At 49.1% G+C, this 24,259-nt stretch overlaps 1 protein-coding gene across 2 annotated transcripts; it reads left to right on the top strand.

The window, feature by feature from the left end:
* The first annotated feature begins 4,287 nt into the window (after positions 1–4,287).
* Positions 4,288–17,603, top strand: LOC142559468 (endothelin-converting enzyme homolog). Of its 2 annotated transcripts, XM_075671066.1 has the most exons (4): positions 4,288–4,348; positions 5,140–5,241; positions 15,280–15,356; positions 17,490–17,603. In XM_075671066.1, exons 1-4 carry the CDS (start codon positions 4,301–4,303, stop codon positions 17,599–17,601), a joined length of 339 nt encoding a protein of 112 aa, XP_075527181.1. In that variant the 5' UTR covers positions 4,288–4,300; the 3' UTR covers positions 17,602–17,603. The 2 variants fall into 2 exon arrangements, 1 of the variants encoding a protein (XP_075527181.1); XR_012823120.1 differs by lacking the exons at positions 4,288–4,348; positions 5,140–5,241 and adding an exon at positions 13,434–14,966.
* Positions 17,604–24,259: the final 6,656 nt, after the last annotated feature.

Genomic DNA, 24,259 nt, shown 5'->3' on the forward strand with positions numbered 1-24,259 from the left:
CTGGCGTCCATCTCGTCTACATTTATTTGACTTCTCTTTTTTCTTACTCTGTCCCCCCGGTTCCTGCGCTTCTTCATCTTCTATTCTAAGGCTCATACTACTTCATGTAATTAGGCGAAATACTAAAGATAGTCTGACTTGCTCCAAGCGACGACATATAGATTACCTTGGTTCCGTCCAGCGAAATGACATTTGTATATATTTTGAAATTTTGGCACAAGTTACGTGTAACAGCAGTATATGAAGTGTTTGCAAGTTGCAAACTCAGCATCCTTAGCTCACTCGGGGATAGTCGGCTTTTGTTCATGATGAAAATAGAAAACATCTCTAGAACTTCCAGTTTTGAGACAATGTTTTACAGTTTCATTACAACATCATCACTCCTGTCAGCGCACCTCCATTTGGCAGTTGGAGAAATTCTTAATCAAAATTTGTTGGCAGGTCTGTCAACTATGGAGCGATTGGCACCATCATCGGGCACGAAATGATTCATGGCTTTGATAACACAGGTAAGTTTTGAGATTGCCAAGAGAGACAGGAGAAAGGTGATATCCAGAAAGATGAAATGCAGAAAGGCTAATAAGGACACAAAATAAGGTTTGATACATTACAATGGAGAATATGGGATGAATGACTTTGCTTTGAAAGCGGTGGCTCAACAAAACAAGCTAGCTCGAACTGCGAGGGATCGCCTTTGTGCACTCTACATAGCATATACTCATGGAACGTGTTGAAGTGTCTCCTAGCGACCACACTTATCAAGGAGGCAGTGCCAGCCATTCCGATGCGAAAAGCAAAAGACGTTGTAAAAGTGTACTTCACGGGGCCATTCGCGATGTAATAGAGATGGTTGCATTTCGGAGTCGAGTCCTTCAACGGATTTCTAATTATCTGCTTATGAGCTAGATTATTGGGTGTACCGTCGATCGCCTAACCGCACGACATCATACCGATCGGTGTGTTCCTGAAGGCTGAATACCAAGAGCACCACATTCAGCCTCACATTCATTGGCATCGTTGAACGTCTGCCAACTGGAACCAAGCCATAAATGTACGCAGGCGACATACGTGTGTGCGCTTAAATCATGACACATCGTTAGGTATGTGCAAGACTAAATAGCTGCCACTCTGGCGGCGGTGTACTTCTGCAACCAAGGCTCGGCAACGTCATTAGAGGAATGTGCACTGGTGGCGTTCACTCGCGAACCAAGGACACCCTACGCCATCTTTATTAATGGTCAGTTGAATTTCTATACCAAGACTCTTCCATTTAATGACATCATCAATGTAGAGATCTATCATGGAGCCTGCGCCTGACCTATACTTGAGGCCGCACCGGGCAGCATTTTCCCAGTTGTTCAAGTTTAGTAACAACTTAGGCGACGCAAATACAAGCTTTGTGCGAATTGTAGAAAGCTAACTTTCTGGAACCTTTCGAATACAGCTTTCCCATACTGACCAAGAATTTCGGCACAAATACTCGTGCTCTACAGGCGATTCAAGTTCGGGGTCACAAATATTTTCTTGGTTTACCAAAATGCCGATCAGCTGTGGCAGCTATTGTATTCGCCCGGGGCCAACAAAGACCAACGCACATTGTGGTGGGGGTACTGGGAGGGCAAAGTAAGCACCTCCCCCGAGTCCATTCAAACATCTGGCCACACTACCTTCAGAAACCCCACAGGCACGATTTTGGGATACCATCCCTAATTGTTGCCGCAACCTTCCATTAGGCTTCATCCCGCCACTAAGTCATTGATTTCTCCTTGCTTGGTTTGACAAGCAGAGCGCCTCCATCGTACTATAGGAATCAGAAAAAAAATGGGAGCTGTCCTCTCCCGCTCCCAAACAACTGTCTTTGCTGCTATCGCTCGGGAGGTATGATGAGCGTGTACATACTTATACTGATGACTCACGAACTATCCAGTGTTCACACGGAACCATATTTTTCCCAGCGAGATCCACCACCACCACTTTCAAAACGTGCCGAACTACGACATCGATTGCTGCGGAAGTTGAAGCTCTTTGCGCTGCTCATCGTCTCTTCTGCTAAGAACCTCGAAGGTGGTCGGTATTGAGCTACTCGAAGGCGCCACTGCAGTATTTTTATGAGCGCTGTGGAGCGGACCACGAAACCACTTGTATTCAAGATTATAAAACTAATGTATACCTTGACAGAGAAAGGGCACCGCATTACATTTCAGTTATCTACAAGCGAAATGCGGTGCCTTAAGTTATGAGCACGCCGTTAACGCTGGTTTGTCAGCACATTAAGGACTCAAATACGAGCTGACTCCTTTAAGGTAAGGTAAGATGGCGCTAGAAAGCTTCGAGTACTCGCACCGCGAGATATCACGTACTCCACGTGGAACACTGAAGTTTCCGAAACAACCAGCTGCACTACCTGTACCTTTTGCTCCACCTTCGCATACCAACCAGAGTCTGACGACGCGATGCAAACGTGCTTTTAATGGGAAGCATTTTAGAGTGCAGTTCTAAGGCACCCATCGTGCGGCAGAAGTCGGCGTTGACTTTCCTCCTAACCGAGCGAACGAGCACAACGAAGGGTGACAGAGCGTACGCGTAGCGCAGCATGGGACGAAAGACGGCGATAGCGAAGAGAGTGAAAGGAAGGAAGCGGAGCAGGAGGGCATAGCGAAAGCATGAGAGACAGAGAGAACGCACTTTATTTGCACCCGTCAGAGAGTGCACCTCATGATGGCATTCGTGTAGGATATACAGGTTTGGAAAGGTACGCAAACCCGCATCCTGGGGTGCACATCTGCAGTTTTCGCCAGATTCCTTCTTCCTTGTTTGTAGCGTAGTACCACGCAAGACTGCTCTGCGGCGACGATGGCTAGGAGATAGCGACACAGTAGAGCGTTGGCTGTTCACCGATGATGCCACCGATACCTTATATGGAAACAAAGCGCTGCTTGAGTGGAGGTTGGTCTGCAGCGGTTGCTTTGAAGTGCGCCCACTGGCTCTCGCAATATCCAGATCAATGCGGCAGTGCTGATGGAGACAGATTTTCCGCGCTAGCCATATCGCCAAAATGAAAAGACGTATAGAGCCGCGCTCAAATTTCATTATAGAAACAGAATATCATAATAGTCGGTAATTTTATCCTATTGAGGGCAGCCAGATTCTCTTGAGCAAGCATTTGGGCCGGATGTCGGGGTACCACATTATACTCGTGGGCCGATGCTTGTGTCATTGCAGTATAAAATTTTGTGCCACTGGGACCGCTGGGTTTGTCCACTAGGCATGTTCCACTAGGTATGTACGTGCGGGTATGTGCCATTTTTATGTGCGACTGGGATTATGCCACTGGCAGCTGTCCCTAGAACCAGCAGGCCACTGGTTATGGGCAACTGGACAAGTTCCTCTGGATATTTGTTGCAAGGAATCTAGCCCTTCATAATGCCTCGTATTATGTAGATGTGAACTCCACTTGAGTCTACCAAAAATTTTACATCACCCAGATTATAATTCCTGGTGTAGCGATGGCGCGCCTCCAGAGTTTCTAGGAGGTCACATTTGAACTGACACAAAAAATTATGCAGGTCCAACTAACACACTGGAATCTGATACAGCGAAGCTTCAGGGAAGCGGGTGATTACATTATCCGCAACTAATGGTGGTGCATACAATTGAGCTCATTTTATCATGTGCTGCGGGTAACCTAATGAAATGTTTATGTTTATCCATCAAAAGCTTCCGCAGTTGTTAGAGTCCTTATTTTGAAAATTTCTAAATACCAAGATTGGCTTCCTATACTGTCATTATCATATGTTTTTGCAGGTAAAAACTTTGATGAGCACGGGCGGGTGGTAGACTGGTGGAGCCTCAAGACTTTCCTTAGGTTTCTCAGGAAATCAACATGCTTCAAAAACCAATACAGCTCCGTCTTCGTTGAATTGGCTAACGCAACGGTGGGTATAAAGACAGGTTCACGTGACTTGGCATGAGCTTTATGGGCGCCATTGTCTGGCTTTTTTATCAATAACGTACTCGAGAAGAGTGTATCGCTTCACTAAATTCCTGAATGCCTGCTGGTTATGTGTTGAAGTTTGGAAAGTAAGTTTCCCGGATTATTTGTCGCACTGGGACCTCTAAGGGATGATCTTTCTGGTACGAATAGCGAGTCGAACGCCACTACTGATAACGTTTTTACTGTTATTCTGAACCTGCCATATAATACCACAATGTAGCGCAACAGAACCAGTTCTTTCACAATGTTTTTCTAACCTATAAACGTGTACTTATGGTTCACTTCCAGCTGAATGGTGCGAATACAATGAATGAAAATATAGCGGACAACGGGGGACTTCGAATGGCATTCAAGGTACGTAGTTTCTCAAAAGCAACCTGTACACATGCGCCACTCCAGGAGATGTATCGTGCAATAATTCCAACCCAGAAACAAACATCACAAGACCCGACAAATACAAACTGTCATATTCAGTGCGTATGTTGGAAACTGTCGTTGTCTTACAAGTAGGCTTTATGAAATATTGCTGCCGCTAAAAATTAAAGGGATGAATGCTTCTCACAAGGCAACTTTTCACAAAGCTCATGGAAAACTTCGCCCTGAAAACGCAGTGTTGTTGAACCATTTAGAAACGGCTAGCATAGATGAATCCAGCTGTTCACACATTGGCTGCAGGGGCATCCCAAGTGCCATCCCTGTTCATCATTATAATGCTGACGGTCTTTCGATGAAGGAACTGTTTTGCTGCCTTTTTCTTGTTTATTAGGTCAAGAAACGCTTCATCTGTTCACAACTAAGATATGACGGCAAACGCTGCAATGGCTAATTAACTAATTTATCAGTATATCGTGTAAGAAGGCTACGACATAGTTTACCTGGATAATACAGTGAAGTTACAATTACACCGCATTGAAAGGAAAGCCGAGGAAAGTAAGGAAAAGCCGTCTACCATGAGAAATATTTAGGTTAGATGACGAGATAAGGATATTAGGAAGTATGAGTTAGCTTGAAGAAAGGCTGCGGCAACTGCAAACCTTTGGGAGAAGCTTTCGTGATTCCTTGAGGGAAAAAAGGGCTGATGATCAAGATGTATACGCCTACAATAACTCCATGGAAAGCGATTATGCTTTTTCCTTTTTTTTCAGACATTTGACCAGCAACTGAAAGCTTTCGATACGCCAGACGTGCGCCTTCCGGGACTGGAACAGTACTCAGCGAAGCAACTGTTTTTTCTTTCCTTTGCATTCGTAAGCTTCTCTATTTCGTTTCTGGTTAACGAGGCAACTAAATTCATGAGCGTGAAAAAGAAACGGAACCACGGTACAGACACCACCAAATTTACTGGCGCAATTAGCGGAAACAGTTTAGTCCCTCTTCACCAGCAATGGTAGCTCCAGTGCGAAGACGTTCGTGCTCGCTCGTGCACATATTATTAGCTGCATGTTATAGAACCCGAGGTCGAAAACATTGTTCCTGAATAGTCCACTACGGTGTCCTCTATAACCCGTTATGCAGTTTCGGGGAGAGAGATCCATTTTTGAAACTTACTATTCATAGCCGTGACACTGCCAACAACGCATACCCTGGCATTCCATCTACGCACTCTTTCTTTTATTTTATACCACGAAGTATGGAAGGACGGTTTCTTGGCCGCAAAAAAGCGCTTCGAAAAAGCGAAGGGGCACGCTGTCGCCTCCGTGCTCTCTACCACTTTTTATGATGTCACCGAACATTTTCTTGCTTCAGTAGGACCAGGTCAAGCTTATATGGTACATATGCTGCCATGAGAGAGGCGCCTTAATTATGTTAGGAGCGGCTTGCACTTAGTTGAGCCTACCTATTGGGTGAGTGGACGAATTGAAGACAACGCATCGAGCCTAGAACGGAGAGTTACAGGTGTAACTTAAGAGATGAGAGCGTGACACTAGGTTGTCATGACGCGATAAAATCAGGAGGCATAAAAATTTGGAGGACTCTTCAGTTTCTCCTTTAGGAGTGTAACGCTATAGCGTTCCAAGGTCCCTGACTGCGTCGCATGCTTTCCGGCAACTAAAGCATATGTAATCGCAATGTTCACCGGAAAACGCTGGCGGCGCGAAGGCGAGCATTCTGGTACAAGCGTGGTCTCTTCCATGTGCCGATCCCGATGGTCGTATGGATTTCGCACGTGTCCAGCACCAGCACCCATTCTGAAGCGGGCAGTGCTTGTCCGAATGCGTGGACTGTCTAGTACAACTTATGTATCGTGTTACCGCCTCGTCGCGTCTTCCGCGGTACCCTCCTTCTTTTGCAAAGGGGCAATGCTACATTCTGGTTCCTGTCGCTTATAAAGTGTAGCACAGAGCTTTCTTATGGTGCCTTTGCTATTCTTTTCGCGAAATCAACTGCAGGAGATATTTGAAGCGAAGTTAAAGCGGCTAACACTAATATACATCCGTAAGCCCACTGAACTTGATTGCTGCCTCAAAAAGCGGGGACATTATAGCTTTTCTTTGTTTTGCCGCGGTCATGCGCTTTCGATCGTTGCTTATGTGTAGCTAAATGTGAAAAAAATCCGAGCAAAAGTCCTTTTTCTATGACGCATACGAATACTGTTAGGATGCAGATGCTGTGCTTTAGAAATAAAACTTATAGAACTTATCTACGATGACTAAGCGAGTATCCGAATAGCAATCATTAGAAAATTAATTTATAGTACACTAAATGGGCCACACCAACGAAGTCCTTTCGTGGCCTCCAAGATGCGTACCGCGACGGTATGATCGAAAAATTGAAGGACACTTTCTAAATTGCAAAGTTTGTTCAGCGAAAGCCTGTGCCCATTCGACTGATATGGCAAGTTTTTCTTTTTTTTTGTGCATGACACTCCCAGTGAAATGGGCACAGGCTTTCGCCCAACACTTCGTGGAATTTATAAAGTGTCCTTCAATTTTTTTGACAAAGATTGACAAAGTGTGGTTTGAAGTAAACGATGGATTGTTTATTCATAAATTATTTGTGTCTTTGATTTAATGCCCCATGAATTCCTTATGCTTGGTTGGGTCGACGTCTACGATAGCTGTCTTGTTATCACTGAAATGTACTGATATGTACTCGAGATCTTCGGTGGTTGGTAGACTCTCACCTGGTCAGCCTATGGGAAGAGCGGCGGAAACTGGCCAAGAAGTGGAAAAGGCAACGTCTAAACAAACACCTGAGACAACGCATCGCTCTCTTAGCACAGCAAGCCCAAGGCCACGCGAACGAGCTCAATAAAAACGAGTGGGCGACGTTCTGTGGAACCCTATCAGGAACTCTTGGAACGACCAGTACGTGGCGAATACTACGAAGCATGCTAGACCCGATGAGCACGCGTACTGAGAATAACAAGAAGCTCCAAATTATAGCAGACAACGTATAGCAGACAAGGGTACAGACCAAGATCTCGTCCATGCGCTTCAGAAAAAGTACATAGGACCCTCACCTGCCACGGTATCGTCGTACGCGAGGAGACAATACGCGGGGGAGGCGCACCCTAAATTAGACGGAGATATAACGTACGCGGTGTATGAGGCGGCACAATCCGCATTTAAAAACTCGGCACCGGGCCAAGACTCGATCACAAATGCAATGATTCGAAACATGGATTCGGTAGCCCTAGCGAAAATCACAAAGATCTTTAATAGCGAGTGCTGGGCCAAGGGAGACTTGCCCCAAGAGTGGAAATTGGCTAAAATAATCATGATCCCCAAACCAAAAAAGAATCCCTCGATTGATACACTACGGCTGGTGTCGCTTACGTCCTGCCTAGGTAAGCTCTATGAAAGGGTTATCCATAGCAGATTGCAGCGACACCTGGAAGAGCGGAGCTGGTTCCCGGACTCCATGATAGGATTTCGCACGGGTTTATCTTGCCAGGACGCGTTCCTCCTACTTAGAGACGAAATTCTAACTAATATACCGTACGGCGACGAGAGACTAGTCCTAGCACTAGACCGCAAAGGAGCCTTCGACAACGTCTCTCACGCCGCAATATTGGAGGAACTCGAACTCGCGGGTTGTGGTGAGCGCACATACAATTACTTAAGAGCGTTTCTTTCCAACCACGAGGCGAGCATCAGTATTGGCCAAATCACTTCGGATTTATTTAAAATGCCTGACAAAGGAACAGCTCAAGGAGCTATATTATCTCCTCTTCTCTTCAACATGGCGATGTGTCGCCTCGCGCGCGATCTGGATCGGATACCCGAACTAGGTTACACGCTCTACTCAGACGACATCACGCTGTGGACAAACAGAGGTTCACTAGGGGATAAGGAATATACGCTCCAAAGCGCAGTATTAGCGGTGGAGAAATTTTCTAGATGGAGTGGCCTGAAGTGCGCACCCGAAAAATCTGAGGTTATCCGGATACACGCGAAAGGCTACAAATCCATAGGATCGATTAACATCGTGGTTGAGGGCCAATCAGTCCGAGAGGTACCCACGATGCGAGTCCTGGGTTTGTGGCTTCAGACCGACGGGAGAGCAGTACAGACACTCAAGACCCTGAAATCCACAGCCAACAACATAGCTCAAATGATACGTCGCGTGACGTATCGAAAAGCGGGAATGCGAGACGAAGATACCCTAAGGCTCGTACAGGCCTTAGAGGTTAGTCGAATAACGTATGGCTTACCGTACCAAATCCTGAATAGGGAGGAGGAAAAGCAGGCTAACACAATAATCCGAACCGCTTTCAAAGCTGCTCTGGGCATGCCTAAATGTACTTCAACGGAGCGCATGTTAGCTTTGGGATTGCACAATACTTTCGACAAACTGAGGCAAGCCACCCTGATGCGACAGAGGGAGCGCCTCAGCTTCACAAAAACTGGTAGGGCAGTATTGGCTAGACTCAATATCCCAGCATACCCCATTTATCTCACAGAGCATGCTGTACCTCTCCCTCCTTCGATGAGATCCAAAATTACAGTAGCCCCAATTCCAAAGAATATGCATCCCGAGTACAACAAAGAAAGGCGCAAAGCACGCGCACAACACATTCAATCAGCGTACTCTAATAACCATAGGTACAACACGTACTACACGGACGCAGCTCTGTATGCAGAGGCGACCGGGCAGCGCTACCAGAGGAGGTACGCCCTGGCAGTCGTGAACGCTATCAGTCAACAGCAAATTACCGCGTCGGCCACGGCGGGATCTCCCACCTCGGCTGAAATATTAGCAGTGGCGATCGCACTCGCTCACGCGGAGCGTTCTCAAAGGGACTCGGTCGTGGTCACGGACTCCCAGGAGACATGTCGCATGTTTCTCAAGGGGCACGTGACTGCGGCTAGCCTCGCGATAATCCCCAAATCCTTCAAGCACCATCATCGCCTACTCTGGTGCCCGGGCCACGCAGGGGGGGGGGGGGGGTACAGGGGAACGAAAAGGCTAACGCGTTAGCTCGAGGGTTCACTAACCGAGCGACGGCGTCCTTTTCTAACCCCAACCACCCGCACTATCCCTCATAACATTCCACCAATTTAAATGCTAAAGACATCCTTGTTCATCAGCGTGGAGTCCGCAGAAAATACCCGCCGCCTCACCCACAACTTGACGGGGAAGAGGCCGCTGATTGGCGTAAAATACAGACTGGGGTGTTCCCTCATTTAAAATTGCTAAACACCATGTATCCCACTCGTTATAGGGCCAACTGTCCTTGGTGCGGTGGCATACCTACCTTAATGCACATAACCTGGGAGTGCACTAAGCACCCTCACAGGCCAAATACCAGCAGGACAATGGAGCAGTGAGAGGCACAGCTCGCCCGCTCCGACCTGGCAGGACAAAAGTCATTAATTAGCCAGGTCACGCAGGCGGCAGAGGCCAGTGGGGCCCTGGGCTGAGAGGCTCCGACCAACCCTCTTTCAAATCTTTGCAACTGCAATAAAGTTTCTCTCTCTCTCTCTCGGTGGTTGGTTATGTCTGGAAGACGAGATCAAGACAGCTGCCATGCTGCGCGGTGGCTGTTGTTGTCGGTGTGACCAACTATAACGCTAGTGAACTTTGTAGACCACTGACAAATGCATGTCTGTTCCGATCGTCTTGGTTGAAATCCCCGACAACGCTCCAGGGCGCGGACGGACGGACGGTCGGACGTCGCCGGTATGAGCCTGTAGCGGCAGCAGCATCGGCGTCGCACGAGGGATGACGTAGACGCTCGCGTCTACACGAGGCTCGAGCGGCTGGCGCTCCGGCACGGGCTAGCGTTCCGAAGGAGATCATTAAAAAGAATGCTACGTTAAGAGACGGACTGTCGGTTCTTCCTCTCCTGCGAGAGCCCGAGACTTTAACGGTCTACGTGGTCGCTCGTCGCCACAGTTTGGTGACTCCGGACGTGATACTGCCATACGCTCCTGTGGTAGAGACGACCATGGACCAGACCAACGCTACGAGAGCTCAAGGCCAGAACCCTTCCGAAGAACGCGGTGAGCCCTCCTGTTCCGCCATCGCTGTCCGCCTCCCACAGTACTGGGACCAGCATCGTTCGGCGTGGTTTCTTCAGGCCGAAGCGCAATTTCAAGTCGCTGGTATTCGCTCTCAAGCCTCGAAGTTCCATTACGCCGTCGCAGCGCTCTCGCCCGCCACCATTGACGAGGTGGCAGATTTGCTGAACTCTCCATTGTCTGCCGCCGCCTATGACGATCTCAAGGCAGCACTGCTACAACGCACAGCAGCTTCACAACGTTCTCGCATCCAGCAGCTTCTGTCTGCTGAAGAACTCGGCGACCGACGCCCTAGCCAACTTCTTCGCCGAATGAGCCAGCTGCTCGGAAACAACGCGAGATCCACCGACGACACGCTGTTGCGCGAACTGTTTTTGCAACGACTCCCGGCTAACGTGCAGATGGTCCTGGCGACAGCCTCTACCATGGACCTTACCGCACTTGCCGCTTTGGCCGACAAAGTCATGGAAGTAGCCACCCCAACCATCGCAGCCACGGCACCGTCTCCGGGTGACAATACAACCGCTCTGCAAACTCTTCCCTGCTCTTCTGCAGTGCAATCTCCGCTCGACTCCTTGTGTGAGCGCCTGGAACGCATCATCTGTGGAGCGGAACATCGCCGCGCGTCTCATCGCCCACGCAGCCGTAGTTCCAGCAGATCAAGACGCACGGGCACTCAAAATGAAACCTCAACTACAGCGCCTGGCTTTTGCTACTACCACCGCCGTTTTGGAAACGACGCTCGTCATTGTCGGCGTCCCTGCGCTTGGCAGGGAAACAGGCCGGCCGACCTCTAACGGCGACGAGTGGTCCGGCCCAACACACAAGTCGCCTTTTCTACGTGACGGACAGAGTTACGGGACAACGATTCTTAGTCGACACAGGTGCTCACGTCAGCATTCTCCCCGCCCAGCGCTCCGACCGAAAAGCGACTCCTGTGTCGTTTTTGCAAGCCGTCAACGGCACCAGGATTCCAGTTTTCTCGTCACGCTCCGTCATGCTAAACCTTGGCCTTCGACGAGCGTTCCGCTGGATTTTCCTGGTTGCAGACGTCCGTCATGCAGTCATTGGAGCAGACTTCTTGCATAACTACGGACTCCTTGTGGACATCCAACGACGCCGTCTCATCGACTCCGTGACCCAGCTATCCGTTCCCGGCGTCCCATCATCAGGCACATCGCCCATAGCGCCTATTTCTGCCATGTTGGACGAACCTTTCGCCGCGCTCCTACGCGATTTTCCCACTTTGACGCGCCTGCCGGACTGGACGCAACCGGTACAACATGACGTGTGCCATCACATCGTCACCTCCGGCCCACCGGTCTACTTCCGACCCCGGCGTTTGTCCCCGGAGAAACTCAAGATCGCTCGCGCGGAGTTCGAACACATGCTGCAACTTGGCATCATCCGCCCTTCCTCCAGTAACTGGGCATCACCACTTCACATGGTGCCTAAGAAGACGGGAGACTGGCGCCCATGCGGTGATTACCGGGCACTAAACAACGTCACCGTTCCTGATCGCTACCCTCTACCGAACATTCAGGACTTCACGGTAGCGTTGCACGGTGCGACGATCTTTTCTAAGATCGATCTCGTTCGCGCCTACCATCAACTACCGGTCGCTGAAGAAGACATTCCCAAGACCGCCATCACCACACCCTTCAGTCTTTTCGAATTTCTCCGCATGCCTTTCGGTTTACGGAACGCGGGCCAATCTTTTCAGCGTTTCATCGATTCGGTCACCCGAGGTTTGCCTTTTGTTTTTGCATACATTGACGACCTTCTCGTTGCAAGCTCTACGGCAGAAGAACATCTTCACCACTTGCGGTTATTGTTTTCACGCCTTGCAAGTAAAGGAATTGTCATCAACGCCGCCAAGAGTGAATTCGGTCAACCCGAACTCGAGTTCCTCGGTCATATCGTCGACGCTAACGGCATTCGACCTCTGCCGTCTAAGATTCGCGTCATCGAAAACCTTCCCCGACCGACCACACTCACCAAGCTTCGCCAATTTCTCGGTTTCGTCAATTTCTACCGTCGATTAATTCCGGAGTGCGCACGACTTATGGCTCCGCTAGACGCCCTCCTGGTAAACAAACGCAAACAAGTGCTTCAGTGGACTGAAGAGGCCACCGACGCTTTCACAAGAGTCAAGTCTGCCCTCGCCGACGCCACGCTGCTTAGACACCCAAAGCCAGACGCACCTACTGCCATCATGACCGACGCTTCAAACAACGCCGTTGGTGCCGTTCTGCAGCAATTCATCGACAATGCGTGGCATCCACTCGCTTTTTTCTCCAAGAAGCTGAAGCCTGCGCAGTCCCGCTACAGCGTGTTCGGCCGTGAATTACTCGCTGTTTACCTGGCTATCAAGCATTTTCGCCATTTCCTCGAAGGCCGTGCATTCACTGTCTTGACGGACCACAAGCCCCTTGTGCACGCAATGAATCGTTCGGCGTCCTGTTACTCGCCCCGCGAGGTTCGCCACCTTTCCTACATTTCCGAGTTTACAACAACGTTCCGCCACATCAAGGGCACCGACAACGTTCCAGCCGACGTCCTCAGTCGTGTCAATGTCGTTTCCACGTTGACATCGGAATCTTTCATCATCGAGGCCGACTTACTCGCCAGTCAACAGCGTGACGACACTGAACTTCGTACACTCCGGAATTCTTCAACGTCCCTGAAATTGGAAGACGTCGTTGTGACCCCAGATGGTACATCCGTCGTCTGCGACACTTCTAACGACACACCTAGACCATACATTCCGGCATCCCTTCGCAGACGTCTATTCGAAACCGTGCACAACCTGTCGCACCCTGGCATACGCGCGACACAGAAGCTTCTTTCCAGTTATTTCGTTTGGATTCGGCTAAACGCGCAAGTTCGCGATTGGGTTCGCTGCTGTTTGTCGTGTCAACGTTCGAAGATCCAGCGTCATCCCATTCCACCTGCCAAGTCTTTTCTTCCACCGGATGCTCGTTTTGACACCGTACACCTGGACCTCGTCGGCCCTCTTCCACCTTCGAAAGGTTACTGCTACATACTGACATGCATCGACCGTTATACACGGTGGCCAGAAGCTACACCTATATCTGACATATCAGCGCCCACAGTTGCAGCAGCTTTCATGTCTACGTGGATAGCAAGGTTCGGCTGCCCATCCACAATAATCACAGATCGCGGTCGGCAGTTTGACTCAGCACTTTTCAACGAGCTACTCAAACTACTCGGAACGACATGTTTTCGCACAACTGCTTACCACCCTCAGTCCAATGGACTAGTTGAACGTTTTCACCGGCATCTCAAGGCCTCCCTTATGGCACATGAATCGCCGGAGAAGTGGGTCCTACATTTGCCCCTTGTCTTACTTGGCATCAGAGCCGCACTCAAGAGTGACCTAGGTTGCTCCTGTGCTCAGCTAGTCTACGGCACCCACCTACGCCTTCCGTGCGATTTCTTTGTCGCCACCCCCCAAACGCCTATGCCATCACCTGCCGACTACGTTGCCGAACTGCAAGCTTTCTTCAGCCAGATGCGCCCCGTGCCTACACGTTCACAAGAAGCAAGGTCCCCGTACGTTTCTCCCGCACTCAGCTCTGCTACCCACGTTTTCGTGCGTAACTGTGCCGTGCGGAAGCCTTTGCAACCACACTACTCCGGGCCATATTGTGTTCTAGAGCGTCGTCCGACGACGTTTGTTGTCAGTGTCAACGGCCGATCAGACACAATTGCCCTGGAACGTCTCAAACCCGCCTACATCGAAGCACCCGCGCCATCAGCTCCACCAGTATGCGACGCGACCCTGCTCCATCCTTCGCCGCCGCCTGCGTACGTGACACCCAAGACCAACGCCAAGACACGCCGCGTCACGTGGACTTTCCATCGTTCGTCGAACTTTCCTCCTCTCTAGGGGGGGGGCCCTCTGTAGCGGCAGCAGCATCGGCGTCGCACGAGGGATGACGTAGACGCTCGCGTCTACACGAGGCTCGAGCGGCTGGCGCTCCGGCACGGGCTAGCGTTCCGAAGGAGATCATTAAAAAGAATGCTACGCTAAGAGACGGACTGTCGGTTCTTCCTCTCCTGCGAGAGCCCGAGACTTTAACGGTCTACGTGGTCGCTCGTCGCCACAAGCCATTATTGGCTTTCGCCTTAATTCTTCTGGCATTTGTGTCTGGGGAATCCACATTCTTGGGGCGCTTCTCTGAACCGCTTGCCGTGGGATCCTCCCCGGGACGCTCGGGAGCCATTCGATTAACTCGACTGCTGCAACGAGACGTCTGATGAAGGAGCATTGCCGCACGCGCCACTGTGTTGAGAGAGTGCGAGGAGGAGAGGGCACAGCTGGCACCATTCCAGGACATTGACGGACGGACGGTCGGACGCCGCGAGTATGAGCCATTAAGGGCTTTCGCCGTAATGTTACGAAATAATCTCTCTCACCCGGCGGGCATTTGTGGCGCAGCACCCACGCTTCACCCACGACACTGGGCAGTTTGACATAGGTATGATTGCTTCAGCAACAGAGTTTTTTTTTCTAATTGAAGAGCACCTTTTAAAAGCTTAGGCAAATTTTGTTTAGACTGCACAATCTTCGGGATGATCTCAAGTTCTTTAGACTATATGCGTTAGGTTCAGGATCTACCCATATTTTAAGACTGCGTGCTATCTTAGGAATCGGCCACGTACTTTCGGTTACATGGTTATACAGCCCGAAAGACGATATCGTCTCAGACAATGTCAAGAATGCTATTCGCATCAAAACCAAATTTGTAGCAGCTTTTCAATAAAACAACAAACGCTATGTTCGTCTCGCAGGTATGGTGTAGCAGCTCACGTCCTGAGGCTCTGCGTCTGCAAATAAAAAGCGGGGTCCACAGCCCGCGCCAATGCAGGTGACTTTTATTCTTGCTAGCTTTTTTTGTACTGTTTAAGTAAATGTGATGTCAGGGAGTTTGTTTGGAATAGGTAAGTGCGGTCCTAGACATTTTCTTGTTAGCGTACGAGGAACGTTTACTCTGTGCGCAATAGAAGAAAAATGCTGACTCTATATGGTGAAGCTATTGCAATTTAACTGCACATTTCTTTGGGGCTATACTTACAGCTGTCTCGGCGAATTTTGTTTTCGGAAGGTCCGTAGAGATGTCTCGGGCCCGAAACCCGTCAAGCTGACCAATATGATAATGGCCCTTAAAGCAGTGGCACCTACCCACACATAGGGATTGTCCAAGAATCAGGCGAATTTTAGAAAAGGGCTAGAGGTATGAAGCGAGAAATCTGTAACTCTGACAACTAGGTGAAAGTGAGTACAATATAGAGATCTTTCCTTGAACAGCCATTCTGAGACGCACTAAAGATAGAAATGATAAGATATGGGAAGAACCAAAATAATTAAGGAGTCTCACACTACAGAGAAAATGATTTTACCTGTACAAATAAACTACTCATATATAAATAACTGTTAACATGACGGGGTTTGGCAAACCCGGGAAGATGCAAAAAACAAAAGACATGTGAGGTGGCGACAACGCCTCGATGTTCTTCAACCAGCCCGCCGTTACGTACTGGATTTGTACGGGGTCTGTTAGGGCCTAGATAAATAATCATTCGTGAAAATGGACTTTAAATTGTGTTCTAAACAAGCCAAGGACTGAACATGGCATGTTTCAGAACATTACGCTCAGCCAATATCGGCGATATACGAAAGAAAAAAAAATACTATGGAACCCGCAATGTCAGAGTGACATACCAGCCCGGGAATTCGGCGGAAAATGAAACAATAATAAAAAGAATAGAACTTCTGCCTTAATTTTACTTCGTATAATCAACATATTATCGCAAAACAAACAATAATACACCTTTAAAAGAAGATCTTAGCAATCCCATCTCATTCAGTGTATCTTTTTCTCCTTTAGCGTCCCTTTAACAATGAAACAACCGTTTCGGGCCAAACTTGCGCCTGTCTTCTGCCTCTTCTTTTTTTTTTGTCATTCCGCTGCCAATCGCTCGCGAACGCAGTGAGAATAGCTCCCGAAGATCTCAGCTGAAAAAAGAGTAACCATAACAGGACGGCAGAGAAAACTGTATTATCGACTTCTAGCTTCAGTGCTTCACCTATGGCAAAAGCTTGAGTACCCATAATACGATAGATTTTGTCCGTGTATGAGGCTCCCTAACGACAGAATAATGCGTTCTCATACAGGTACCCAAGATATTCTTCCGGGGGGGGGGGGGAGGGGGAAGTACGATACCCCAGAGTAACTTTTCCATGAAAATGAAAGGCGGGTGTACTTTTACGAATACAAACGTTAATAATTCACATCGTTCGGTGTAAAAGCGCGTAGACCCGCAAAACATAAATTAAGTAAGGTGTATCTGACAAGTACGGCGGTGATATACACCTCTCCTTTGCTTGGAAATTCAGGAGCCACATCAAATTGACTCGAGCAGAAAAGAAACGCAGGAGGCACACAGCCAATACCACGTAAACAAGCGAAATCGTAAAAGGAAGACTTGTAGTAGCGTTTTCCTAATCAGCTCTGGAAGAATCATAGAGAAATACATATTTGTGGAACAATGACAGTTCTTCTGGATCCCTCTTTTACTGGTCTACCAAATTAGGCCCCAAAACCAACTCGTATTGTTATTTGAGCAGTTGCGTAATGATGCGTGGCCGCTAGTCCCATACAACCGCGCAGAGCGCAGGACACTGCTGTTCTAGAACGAACAAACGGTTCTAGTCCTAAACCTAACTTTACAGCTGTTTTATAACCCTTGGCTGTCATAGTGTTGCCGTTTTTGATCGCTGTATTCAACACCATGTTTTCCAGATGGAGCAAGGATTGTCAGTGACATGGCAGAAATAACAGTTATTCCCCGCTTGAAGAACATCTGGCAGTACGAAAAAATGTGAAATTCCTCGTGCTCACTAAGAGGCAATAATATTAGTAAAGCTATCACGGTGTCTTCAGATTTGATTTTATGACATGGCTTCGTCTCTTCAGTACAGTTTTTTTTTTCTTTTACAGGGTAAACGTCCCTTTGAAGAACATGGAATCGTTTACTTCAGTATTTCATTGCAACGAAACAAGCAAGATGGCGTTCAAGGCAAACAGCAGCGAAACTTGCGTGCTGTGGTGAATTAGCACGTTAATAAAGTTATCTTTTTTCACATTCCGTACTCAGAACTTTATTTGACGCGCATTCGCATCTCGGCGTCGTTTCATCTCTTCCTTTCAAGCGCGATGTGCTAACGGCAGATTTATGGATGAGAAGTTCTCACATATTCTTACCACTTTCAAGAACAACGCTAATGAGCATGCGCGGAATGTATCCCACACACGTGGCAACTGCAAAACTGCTGGGCACGCCGTGTGTCATGCCGTGTGTAAAGCGATACGACGCCCGCAACGATGATCTCAGACATGCACCTGCTGACTGGCAACAGCATATACATGAGCCCGGGCATTTCCAGCTGATAATATGGTCTTGTTAATCCTTGATTCTGTAGCGAGGTGTGGGAAAGAATTTCACACGCGAATGGCTCAGCTAAAAATAAGAAGAATGATTGTATGTGTTACCCATGGCCTCATCACATGCTTTCACTGACAACTTCATACGTGTGAGTACGACGTGACACAGCCAGAATTTACTTATTTATTTATTGATTAAAAAAACTTACAGGTCCTGCATGGGGAATTGAATAAGTGAACTCTCCGCGAAGCAGTTCCCGTCGTTTTTCTCTCTCTTTCGGTGTCTCCAAAATTAGGCCAACAACGTGACATCCGGGTCTCGGCTGAGCTCGGTGGGTTTTGGTGGGAATGTTCGATTCCGGGAAAGGTTTAACCAACAAGCACTCGCTCAAGTCTGTTGCCAATCCCTCTGCGGACATTCTTCTCCGGCCCAAGACCCATGACAAGCAGGCAACGAGGATTTCGCCACGTTTAAAGCAGAGATTCAGCAAATGATGCAGCAGATGATGCAGCAACAGCAGCAACAAATGCAGCAAGTGTAATTACAAGTCACAGAGCTCCGGAGCAGCATCCGCAAGCAGAAGTTTACCGAGAACATTAGAGAGAAGGCCTACCACCGCCCCGCGCTGGCATCCCTCGCCGACACATCCGCAAACAACACCGAGGCTTAAACATGGCCAGTACAACTTTAAGCAAGCAAGAAACCTTAGATATATGGCAATGGAACTGCAGAGGCTACCGTAAGAAGCAGGGCCTCCTCCAACAATACATTCACACACAACAAACACCGCCCGACATCATATCGCTTCAAGAGACGGGAACGACACCAACACTCGCAGGATACACGTGTTACGAGACTCAAGAGAAAGGAAGAACGGCAACCCTAGTCAGCAAGGCACTCATCGCCATAAGCCACGACAGGACAGCCGACACCGACGTAGAGCACGTGATTGTAGAAATTATACCAAAGAAGAAAAGAAAGAGGGGCAGTATATTTATTGTAAATGCATACAGCCCCCCGAAACAGAGGAAGGCAAAATTCTACGAGCTTTTCCATGGTGCACGCAAACTAGCAAAAGACAGCACGCTAATCATCCTAGGAGACTTTAACGCCATGGACAAAAGCTGGGGATACCAAACAGCAAACCCAAAAGGCAAAACGCTAGCGGAGGCAGCAGAGAACACCGACTGCAACCTCCTCACAGACCCAGACACTCCAACCAGAATCAGTGTGGGAGAACCTGTTAGAGAACCTGGGTAGTGACCACTACATACTCAAGACGCAAGTAACTTCGGACAGGCTAAGGCGTCAGCTGGGATTGGCAAAAATTACGGACTGGAGCGCTTTTCGAGAGGCATGCGATAGGAATCTCGCCGAGAACGGGATCCAATCGATAGAAGAGTGGGGGAAAATGCTCATTGAAAAACAGCGCAAGTACACCAAAGAAATCGCGCGAACGACGCAGACGCCCGAGGTAGACGCCAGACTGCTCAAGCTGTGGGAATCTAGACGCGGGCTCACCAAGAGGTGGAAGAAACAAAAATACAAAAGGAAGCTAAAGATAAAGATCGCAGAAGTCACAGCGAAAGCAGAGGAGTACGCGGCGCAATTGGCAAGGCAAAATTGGCAGCAATTCAGCGACTCCCTCAACGGAACTTTGAACAGAGCGAGGACGTGGCATATCCTCAAGGCTCTCATAGATCCGACCAAGACCAAGGCAGAAAACAACAAAACCATCTACCGGTTCATCCACCAGTTCGAGGGACCAGACTCGGCAGTCCTGGAGAAGGTACGCGTTAAATGCTTCGGGGACACAAACCCAGCAGCTTCCGCAGAGCGCTACCGCGGAAGAGAAAACGTTAACCTGGACAGACCCATCACGCGAGAAGAGGTCTACGCAGCGATTCGAAACACAACCAGAAACACAGCCGCGGGTGCAGACAAGATAAATAACGCACTCATCCGCAACCTCAGTGAAGAGTTAGTCGCAGAATTAACCGACTTTCTCAACAAACACTGGGAAGCTGAGACCGTTCCCGAGGAGTGGAAGCATGCGGAGGTAGTGATGATTCCTAAGCCGGGCAAGAAACTGCAAATTGAGAACCTCAGACCGATCTCGCTCACATCCTGCCTGGGAAAACTGTACGAACGAGTGGTGACGCTGAGACTACAACAGTACATGGAGGACAACGAACTGTATCCCCACAGCATGTTTGGATTCAGAGCAAAATTATCGACCCAAGACGTACTGCTTCAAATCAAAGAAGAAGTACTCGGGAACGTCCCCAGGAGCGGGGAGAATATAATAATGGCATTGGATATCAAGGGGGCTTTTGACAATGTAAGCCACGAAGCTATCCTCACGGGCATGAACGACCTGAACTGCGGGAGGAGAGTCTACGGCTACGTCAAAGCCTTCCTTTCAAACAGAACGGCAACGATTCGCCTCGGAGGGCTCCGATCAGAGAAGTTCCTTACTCCAAACAAAGGGACGCCTCAAGGGTCGGTCATCTCCCCCACGCTTTTCAACATAGCAATGATTGGCTTGGCAAAACAGTTAAATGAAATCGACGGCATACACCATGCCATGTATGCCGACGACATCACCATCTGGGTTAACACAGGCTCGCTCAGACAGAAAGAAGAGAAGTTACAAGAGGCAGCCACCTGCGTAGAGGACTACGTCAGAGCAAGAGGGCTAGCCTGCTCCACTGAGAAGTCCGAGCTGCTGAGAGTTTGGAGAGGAAAGCAAAGCCGCACAGTCCGCACCAGCGACGAGTTAAAGCTCAACGTCTACTTCGAGGGGAAGCCGATACCGGAAAAGACGCTCATCAGAATCCTGGGGCTGCTGAGAGTTTGGAGAGGAAAGCAAAACCGCACAGTCCGCACCAGCGACGAGTTAAAGCTCAACGTCTACCTCGAGGGGAAGCCGATACCGGAAAAGACGCTCATCAGAATCCTGGGGATGTGGATACAGTCAAACCAACGCTGCACCCGCACCCTCGCCCTACTCAAGGCATCCACCCTACAAGTGGCCCGCATAATCACGCGCATCTCACACAGACGCCACGGCATGCGAGAGGAGGACACACTCAAGCTGGTCAGAAGCTTGGTCGTCAGCCGAGTGGCATACACCCTTCCATACTACAATCCCATCAAGAGTGAGGTACAACAGGCGGACGCGATTCTACGCAAAGCCTACAAAACCGCACTCCACCTTCCCCACAACACCTCAACCGAAAAGATCCTAGCCTTAGGACTACACAACACCTTCGATGAATTGAAAGAGGCGCAACTAGTCTCCCAACAACGCAGACTACAGCAGACCCCATCTGGCAGGGAGCTCCTGAAGAAACTAGGCTGCGCCGATCAACTTCAAGAGATACAGAGGACCGAAACAATTCCGGACGAGTATCGCAACACACTGAAAGTAGCACCCATACCCCGGAACATGGATCCCAACCTACACAAAGCACGCAGAGAAGCGAGGGCTGAATACCTACAAAAGACACTAGCACCCCAAGAAACGACAGTATACGTGGACGCAGCCACGTACGCCAGAGCAGCGGGGCAGAGCAACAGCAACGCGGTAGCAACGGTGATTGATTCGAACCTACGCGAGATCACCAGCGCATCACTACAAGGCTGTACGATAGTCGAGGCCGAAGAAGCGGCCGCCTCTCTAGCGGCAGCGGAGGGATATCGGTCTAAACGGTCTCTAACAATCCTTACAGACTCGCAAACAGCGTGCCGCAACTACCTACGCGGCAAAATAGGGCACGGAGCGCTCCGCATACTCCGCTCCGGGGACCCCATAACAGAACGACAAACAAAAGAAGAACCAATTAGGCATACAATAGTATGGACGCCGGGACACACGGGAGTGGCAGGGAACCAAGAGGCGGACAGGATAGCTCGAGGGTACACTTATTACCGAGCATCCAACATAGGCGACCTCGAGGAGACCGAACCTGTACCCCAAGACTATTCGGCGATACTAAATTACTACAAGGGCTGCAGAAAGCGGTATCCACCACCGCACAACTCCCTTAGCAGAGAGGACTCTGTCGCGTGGAGGCAGCTACAAACGGGCTCGTACCCGAACCTAAACGTACTCAGCAAAATTTATCCCACACAATACAATGACAGATGCCCCTGGTGCCACGAAACACCCACGCTGTATCACATAACGTGGGCATGCCAGAAGATAGACGTGGTACCCGTTATACCAAACCCGAGTGCGGAGCAATGGGAGGGAGTGCTCTCCAGCGATCGCCAGGTCGACCAAGAAGGTCTGATTCGGCGAGCACAACTGGCAGCAGCATCCAGCGGAGCCCTGGACTAAGGGCGACCGACCGTTGTGCTAGAAGATGGACGATTCCATCTGAAGACCGCAGAAGACCAGCGAATCTAGAACTGATAAAGTTTTTACTCACTCACTACTCTCCGGCTATGCTTTTGCAAGTTAGGCCCCTTATTGCAGCGTACACATTTATGTTTCTCGTTATAGCAGTACCTGCGCATTGGCGCCACGCCCTTTCTGGTTTCTGAAGAGCCCGCGCTGAGCGCAGTGGTAGGATACATTAAACGCTACCGTGCCAAGGTCACTTGCTCGGCTCACTTCAGTAGTCGTCAACTCTACTACGGGACACTGCCTCGTAGTATCTCTGCTTCCTCCAAGGGCAATGTTATGACTATAAAGCTTAACTCGGCATTGTCACGTGGTTAACAATGTCACGTGGTTAAAAAAAATAAGTTAACTGGGCGAACTTCTGCCTCGAAAATTACGACCTCGCTTGGCGGCGGTCGTAGAAACAAGAGCAGTAGGCGATCGTCGAAAAAAATGACGGCAACTGCGTGCCACCGTTACGCAGACATCCGTGAGCTTTCAAGAGGCGCTCGCGTAAATCTGCTATGGTAACACAGCATCGCATCTCTGTGTGTCAACAATTTGATATGAGTGGCGGGAATTTCTCCTACTGAAATATTAGAAATGTACGAGATTCATCATATCGGTAGTGCTTCTGGTACCGGTTGCGCGAAAGAGAGAAAAAGCAGGTGGTAATATTGTAGCACTCTTCAATGAAGCACACTAAACACACTGGTTTATTGTGGGCGAACTTGTGCCCGGAAACTCAATATTAAGCATTCACACACTTTTAAAAGAAGAGTTAACAGCAGCCTATTCCACAGTCAACCGCGTCTCTCCGCCGAACGCACTTTTCACGCGCCCCGAAGGCCAAGAGCCACGCCGTGGCTTCTCATTGGACGGCAGACTCGGGCGCTGCCGTGAGCGCGTGCACGGGAGACACGCGCTGTATCGCCATGCGCGAGGCGTTGCTGGCGCTCTTCTAATGGCGATGCGACGAGTAATGGGCTTTAGCGATGAGACGCTTGCAAAGGTGCCTCTCGAGAGTGCTTGTACCTGGCATGTGGAGAGCTCTCTGCGGCAATATCACACAGCAAAAGTACTGCACATATTTTAGGGCAATCGCTTCATGCGTAAGATGCCTGCAAAATCTATTACATGTGGGTTGACGACGTACATAACCGTGTACAGAAAAGAACGATAGGCAGGGCATATATCTGGCGTATAAAGCGCGGATATACGCTGGAAATACACGTCCGGAGCTATTATAATGAGCGATACGAGTGCCCTGTTACCTTGCACCTGTTACTTTTACCCTGTTACTCTATAGTACATCAACACGGCAAGTTGGGCCCCAGTCGGTTGGGATTCATAGTAAGGTTTGTTGCACTGCAACACAAGAGAAGCATAAAAGAAGGTATTAAACGACGACACGGCGCTGACTCTGAACTGATATTTTACTGAAGATATGTCTGACATATATGTGAGTGCCACTTGATAACGGTGACATGCACGAGACACAGAGAGGCATCGAAGCAATTATGAAGAACTGACCCATAAACAAAATTGAGATAGGTAATGCAGTTAAGCCTATCGCGAATTCTACAGAGGAATCTTGTGCGCTTAACAATAGTTGAACCTTTCCGGATAGCCAATTCGGATAATGTGTGCATGTACCTGGAAGACAGATTGTTGAACGTTCGGTGTGCCTTCAGCGTAGATGTGGTAAACTTATATTACTCCCTTCCACATGAAGTTATGAAATGTGATAAAGACTGCATAGTGCGTGACATTGATGAAGAAGCCTTCATCGATGGTTGCGGTATCTCAGTAGAAGCCTTTCTTGAACTTCTTTCCTTTTACTTGAGATCTACCTTTGTTCCATGGAGAGGGGCCTGTATGTACAGAAATCGTAGGTATGCATTGGCTCGTGTGTAGCTCCTATGATTAGTGACA

This window comes from Dermacentor variabilis, chromosome 10 (genome assembly GCF_050947875.1).
Source record: "Dermacentor variabilis isolate Ectoservices chromosome 10, ASM5094787v1, whole genome shotgun sequence".
Lineage (NCBI taxonomy): Eukaryota > Metazoa > Arthropoda > Arachnida > Ixodida > Ixodidae > Dermacentor > Dermacentor variabilis.

What these genes read in the sequence shown, in the direction of transcription:
- LOC142559468 (XM_075671066.1), top strand. Translation starts at nt 4,301, where the DNA reads ATGAATGAAAATATAGCGGACAACGGGGGACTTCGAATGGCATTCAAG. An exon ending in TTTTTCTTTCCTTTGCATTC is followed by an intron (nt 5,242 to 15,279) that starts GTAAGCTTCTCT and finishes TTCGTCTCGCAG; the next exon opens with GTATGGTGTAGCAGCTCACG. An exon ending in CACAGCCCGCGCCAATGCAG is followed by an intron (nt 15,357 to 17,489) that starts GTGACTTTTATT and finishes TTTCTTTTACAG; the next exon opens with GGTAAACGTCCCTTTGAAGA.